We start from the raw sequence: 6936 nt of genomic DNA, 5'->3' as shown, positions 1-6936 counted from the left end.
TGCTAGGGGGAGTACAACTGGGGGAATCTGTAGTGGAGAAGGATCTGGGGGTTTTGGTAGATCATAAGCTCAATAATAGCATGCAATGCCAAGCTGCGGTTTCCAAAGCGAGCAAAGTTCTTTCTTGTATTAAGAGAGGTATGGACTCCAGAGAGAGAGATATCATTTTGCCCCTGTTCAAATCATTAGTAAGACCTCATCTGGAATATGCAGTTCAGTTTTGGACACCAGTTCTCAAAAAGGATATCGGGGAACTGGAGAAAGTGCAGAGAAGGGCAACCAAACTGATAAGAGGCATGGGGGAGCTCAGCTATGAGGAAAGATTAGAGGAACTGAATTTATTCACTCTTGAGAAGAGGAGAATAAGGGGGGATATGATCAACATGTTTAAATATATAAGGGGTCCATATAGTGAACTTGGTGTTGAGTTATTCACTTTACGGTCAACACAGAGGACAAGGGGGCACTCTTTACGACTGGAGGAAAAGAGATTTCGTCTCCAAATATGGAAAGGTTTCTTCACAGTAAGAGCTGTGAAAATGTGGAATAGACTCCCTCCAGAGGTGGTTCTGGCCAGCTCAGTAGATTGCTTTAAGAAAGGCCTGGATACTTTCCTAAATGTACATAATATAACTGGGTACTGACATTTATAGGTAAAGTTGATCCAGGGAAAATCCGATTGCCTCTCTGGGATCAGGAAGGAATTTTTTCCCCTTCTGTAGCAAATTGGAGCATGCTCTGCTGGGGTTTTTTGCCTTCCTCTGGATCAACTGTGGGTATAGTATTGGATATATTGGATTGTACGTTTTGTTTTCTTTTTTTTATGGTTGGACTGGATGGACTTGTGTCTTTTTTCAACCTGACTAACTATGTAACTATGTACTATAAATTGAAAAATTCATACAGGCCCTTTGGATATTAGTGCAACATTTGTCGCATTGTTTTTCTCTTGAATTCAGTTGGGCTTTTATAGGTTTCATGAAGCTGTCACCTCACTCACAATCTAGATTTAGAAATTTTGCAGACTCTGCATCCAAGTCTTCCCAGTGGACCACATCTGTTACAGCTGCTGCTGATGGACTAATTAGTGTCAGAAGTGGAAAGAAGTAGTGCAGATAAAATAAACAAGCTTTCTTCCCAATCAAAAATAAACCATGAAAAAAATACATGAAAAGAGAAATTTTGAAATAAAAATTGAACTGATCTTAGTTTTGAGTTTTGCATTGTATCAGTGTAAAGCAGTGGTTCTCAACCTCAGTCCTCAAGTACCCCCAACTGGCCATGTTTGAGGAATTTTTCTTAGGTAAAATAGCTGTCCAAAATACCAAGCCATTGACTCTGATTTAAAGCACCTGTGTGTAGCAAGGTCCCAGGCCTCCTCTAGTAATGAGAACCTTTAGAGCTAAGAACTGCTGACATCCTTCCATACAGAGTGGATTGTGAGGCATAGTGGGTGTAATGCAAGCTAGATTCATGGGTGCCAGACATTTCTTGAATGCAAGGAGATTTTATTTCTCTTAAACAGAACTTTGGGAGAGAAGGTTAGGGCCAGGACACCCTTTAGTTCTTTAATGTCCACTTTCCACTCAGCCAGTCACTCACCACCTCTCTTTTGAGGAACATCTACAGTTTACTTCCTCCAGGCCCAAAAGAGAACATCCCTTGCAGCCAGTAGGGAAAATCCTTTCAGCAATCCCTAGGCCAAAAGGATTGTGAGAAAGATTGTTTTCACTGTAGCATCATCCCCAGACAGATGCTCAGGAGAGATGATAATTTGCTAGGAAATATGTGAAATATTTAGTACCTTCACAGCCAGCTAATAAAGACCCCCCAGCCCTCTGATTGGAACTAAACTAAACACCCATGACACAGAATGGCATTTCTCTAACACACCCTAATGGAGTAAGCTCAAACAGCAAGTGATTTAGACAGTGCAGTCCATACTTAGAGAACACTAACAGGCAGGACTACAGCCCTCGGTTTCCTAAAAAATCCTAAAAAAGGTGAAAAGAAAAATAACACACCTCTACAATGGTAATTTCATTCTTTTTGTCTGCAAACAATTTTATGCAGATGGCATGCAATTTTTTCTCTGAGAGCTTTGGTCCTTATCCCATAGATCAGAGGGTTTGCAGAAATAGCTATGCTGGTACCGATCAAAGGTATGATAATATCAACTTTGGTTGATACAGAACCTGTGGTTAGACTGTACCTGAAATTAACAAACAAGAGAGTGCCCATATAAATGGAGAAGGCCAACATGTGAGTCATCAATGTATGCAGAGCTTTCAGAGAGGGTTCTGTAGAAAGTTTCAGACAGATTATAACTGTTCTTATATAACAGTACATTATTACAAGCAAGCAGCCAATCACAATGCACGAAGTCAAAATCGTATCATACATAATGTTAACTGTTATATCATTACAAGCAAGCGGTTGTAGAGAAATTCTCTCACAAAAGACATTGTTGATATTTACCCCACAAAAAGTCAGCCTTAATGTCAATGCTGTATCCACAAGTACTAGCACCACATTGAAAACACATAGGGCAAGTGATATTTTTTGAGTTGTAATGTTGGTCATCAGAGTGTGGTATCTCAAAGGGTGGCCTACAGCCAGATATCGATCATATGCCATTGTCGTAAAAATATACAATTCACTAGCTGCATAAAACTGGATACAGAAAGATTGACAGAGACATCCTGTGAGTGAGATGGTTGAGCATCCAGACAACAAGTCAATGGCCAGCTTGGGATAATATGATGCATTCCCCAACATCACATTCATAATCAAGACGCATATTAAGATGTACATAGGTTCATGCAAGCTTTTCTCTGTCCAGGTTACATAGACTATCATAGAACTCATAAACAATGTGACTGAAAACAATGCTAGAGCCAAAAGAGCACATACATATCCAAATGATTCAATCTCAATAAGCCCCACCAGAATAAAGTTGGTCACAGAGACATTTTTTGAAGATGAGTTCATGACTTGGATTTATGCCTTTAAAATCAACAATTCCTAAAATGTTCTATACAATCTGAATACTATAAATTGAAAAATTCATACAGGCCCTTTGGATATTAGTTCAACATTTGTCGCATTGTTTTTCTCTTGAATTCAGTTGGGCTTTTATAGGTTTCATGAAGCTGTCACCTCACTCACAATCTAGATTTAGAAATTTTGCAGACTCTGCATCCAAGTCTTCCCAGTGGACCACATCTGTTACAGCTGCTGCTGATGGACTAATTAGTGTCAGAAGTGGAAAGAAGTAGTGCAGATAAAATAAACAAGCTTTCTTCCCAATCAAAAATAAACCATGAAAAAAATACATGAAAAGAGAAATTTTGAAATAAAAATTGAGCTGATCTTAGTTTTGAGTTTTGCATTGTATCAGTGTAAAGCAGTGGTTCTCAACCTCAGTCCTCAAGTACCCCCAACTGGCCATGTTTGAGGAATTTTTCTTAGGTAAAATAGCTGTCCAAAATACCAAGCCATTGACTCTGATTTAAAGCACCTGTGTGTAGCAAGGTCCCAGGCCTCCTCTAGTAATGAGAACCTTTAGAGCCAAGAACTGCTGACATCCTTCCATACAGAGTGGATTGTGAGGCATAGTGGGTGTAATGCAAGCTAGATTCATGGGTGCCAGACATTTCTTGAATGCAAGGAGATTTTATTTCTCTTAAACAGAACTTTGGGAGAGAAGGTTAGGGCCAGGACACCCTTAAGCAGTTGCAATGTTAATTGGCAAACACAGAGACTTCTACAGGAAGACAGCCATGCAGGGAAAGGCATCCAGCAAGATGCCACATCTGCATGTGTAGGAATGCTGTCTCCTATGGCAACAGTCTTTAACAGTTTCTAACACAAGGTGTAACAGTTCTGTCACTTACACTACAATCACTTCTTGTAGTTCTTCAACCCACTAAGTTCCCAGTCTCTCTCACTAGACTAGATGATTTACTGCCACTGAATCTCTTGAGATCTTCCAATCTTCACTGTAGTATCTTCCTCAAGCGACACCCCCACTTCTCTGCTGGGTCCCTAGCTTGGCACTCCGGATACTTCTTAAACTTCACTGGCCACCTCCGCTGGCTGGGTCCCTGGCTTGACACCTGCTGAAGTTTCCCGATTCTTCATCGTCTCCGGTTTGTGGGAATACTGCTCTGGGACTTGCTTCAGCTACTTACTGTGGTCTCTGGCAGTAAGGTGGATGGTCCCTTAGTGGCAACAGCTTCCCCTCTACCTCCGACCAAGTCAAAGTTCCGGCAGAACCGTCACTTCTGTTTGGACTGCAAGCCGCAATCCCAACCCTGCGCTGCCCTCTTGCTTCTGGATAGGCCCTCAGACAGCCTAGCAGCCAGATGTGCCCCGGTTAGGCCAAACTCTGGCCTAGCAGCCCAGGCAGTACAACACACGTCCACCCAGACAGCCGTCCAAGTGGCACAGAATCCCGATCACCTGACTCCACCCAAATATATAGGTTCTTTCAGCAGGCCAAGGGATTCAAGAAAACCCCTGCCCATTGGCTGAGGTACTCCATATACTCCTAATTTGTCCTTGCTTTGCCCTTGTCTTATCTAATGTCACCAGGTACCCGGCCACCTAGCGGCAGAAGAGAGAAGTGCAGCAATTCTAGACTTAGGGTGAAATCAATTGATCCCTAACAATGAGCCAAGGTAACTACACCTGGCAGGTAAATTGCCTAAACATCAGGGTGCTACATGTGCAAGATAAAGGAAAACCTGCAAACATGGCCTGTTGGGGGTACTTGAGGACTGAGGTTGAGATCCACTGGTGTAAAGCACATCTCTGCTCTTTTCTCGGTTTGATGTTATTGATGACTCAATCACGCACAATCATAAGAGATGAGATAAGATTTATTATCATTGCAAAAATAACAAACTTTCTATCCTACTCCTCACTTTAAACATAAAATAAATACATCACACACTCATGCACAGTGCATAAATCATATCAATACTGAGAATACTAAAACATTCCCTATAAAAATTCAGAAAACCTGGCGAGAGTTTTGGCCACAAGACTGAGCAAGGTTATACACACTTTATTTGTATTATTATTATACAGGATTTATATGGCGCCAACAGTTTGCACAGTTCTTTACAAGACGAGTGCAGACACTACAGTTACAATACAATTCAATACAGGAGGAATCAGAGTGCCCTGCTCATTAGAGCTTATAATCTAAGAGGGAAGGGCAAGTGCTACAAAAGGTAAAAACTGTGGGGGATGATCTGATGGAGAAAAACAAATTACAATTGTTAGGTAGGGGCAGGATAGGCTTCTCTGAAGAGGAGGGTTTTCAGGGATCATCTAAAAGTAGTTGGACAGATCAGGGTAGGGAGTTCCATAAGATAGGAGAAGCTCAGGAAAAGTCCTGGAGGTGAGCATAGGAGGAGATGACAAGGGAGCTAGAGAGCAGGAAGTCTTGGGAGGAACAAAGAGATTGAGTAGGTTGGTATTTTGAAACTAGTTATAATAATGTGTACACTTCTGCAGTACCTCTACCTTACTGTGAAATTCTATATGCTATATGTGGTGAGTGCTGCTCACATACTTACGTGAATTATTTATGTAATGATTATGCGTCTCTCCCCCTGTAGAAGCGATTAAACAATTATAGATAGTGCAATCTTACTATATATATGTTGTGAACATCAAATAATAATATAAAAAACAAATCAAACGTGATAAGAAAAAAATCTGATCCATGTTAAGACCATTATAGTTCGTAGGAGCAGTGGCGTCGCTAGGGGGTGGCTTTTGGGGCTATAGCCCCGAATTTGGGGCCCATAGCCCCGAGTCTCTGCAGGGGTCCCAAAGGGGAGGGGAGGCTCTCTGGGGACCCTGATGTAATTGGGGGGGGGCTCTCTGGGGACCCTGATTTTAAGGGGGAGGCTCTCTGGGGACTCTGATTTTAAGGGGGAGGCTCTCTGGGGACCCTGATTTAAGGGGGAGGCTCTCTGGGGACCCTAATGTAAGGGGGATCACTGGGAACCCTGATGTAAGTGGGGGGCTCTCTGGGGACCCTGATGCAAAGGGGAGGCTCTCTGGGGACTCTGATGTAAGGAAGAGGCTTTCTGGGGACCCTGATGTATAGGGGGGCACTCTGGGGACCCTGATGTAAGTGGGGTGCTCTCTGGGGATTTATAAACACACGTGTATATTACTGTATGTACATGTGTATGACCGCCCAAGCATATGACTTTCTTTACTACGCTGCTATGGGCTCTAGCCCCAGATCTTTTGTTGACCTAGCAATGCCCCTGCGTAGGAGTATGACAAAAAACTTTAAACAAGTCCCAAGTTGGAGAGTCCACATAAGCTCCTCCTCCACTATGTGCACAAATGTTGCAGTATCTATTACCATCATGCAGATGTTATCCCCACCACCTTCACTACAATGTGCTCACCTCAGGGTGTAGACCTATGTCCTAGGTCAATTGGACTTAGCCCCCCCCCCCCGGGGTATGGATAGGCTGCTGTCTTTTCCACTGATCTCCTCACAATAGTAGCCCCATCCTTGGTGGTGGTATATAGTTGGTACCGCTTTAAGAGACCCTCTGTCTTTGATCCTATGCGCGTATACGCTCAAATAAACACAAAGTGGGTCCCAATAGTGTATTACCTATTAGAATGCCAATTTTGATAAAAAATAATGCACTTACGTGAAAATAGATATATATGCCTTTAAAATTACATAGGCAGCCGCAATCTGACACTTGGCTGCTAACAAGATCACCCAGCTTCTCCTATGCGTTAGGTCACCGCTCACGTGACTTCCTCAGAGAGTTTTCACTTCGTTTTCCATTAGTGATGTAGCCGGGAGCAGAGTTGGGGATAGCTTTGAAAGTTGTTAGTATCTTGATTTTTTTTAATAATAGAATTTATTTAAATAATTCAAGATTT

General features: G+C 42.3%; 1 protein-coding gene across 1 annotated transcript; it reads right to left on the bottom strand.

Annotated features, from left to right (window-relative positions):
• Positions 1 to 2040: 2040 nt before the first annotated feature.
• Positions 2041 to 2991, bottom strand: LOC141126499 (olfactory receptor 6N1-like). The gene has a single exon (XM_073612437.1). It carries the CDS (start codon positions 2989 to 2991, stop codon positions 2041 to 2043), a length of 951 nt encoding a protein of 316 aa, XP_073468538.1.
• Positions 2992 to 6936: the final 3945 nt, after the last annotated feature.

Source organism: Aquarana catesbeiana, linkage group LG02 (genome assembly GCF_042186555.1).
Source record: "Aquarana catesbeiana isolate 2022-GZ linkage group LG02, ASM4218655v1, whole genome shotgun sequence".
Lineage (NCBI taxonomy): Eukaryota > Metazoa > Chordata > Amphibia > Anura > Ranidae > Aquarana > Aquarana catesbeiana.
This window is presented reverse-complemented; position numbering and strand designations above follow the sequence as displayed.

Bases quoted from the DNA above. Each gene is read 5' to 3' on its own strand.
- LOC141126499 (XM_073612437.1), bottom strand. From the start codon at position 2,991: ATGAACTCATCTTCAAAAAATGTCTCTGTGACCAACTTTATTCTGGTG.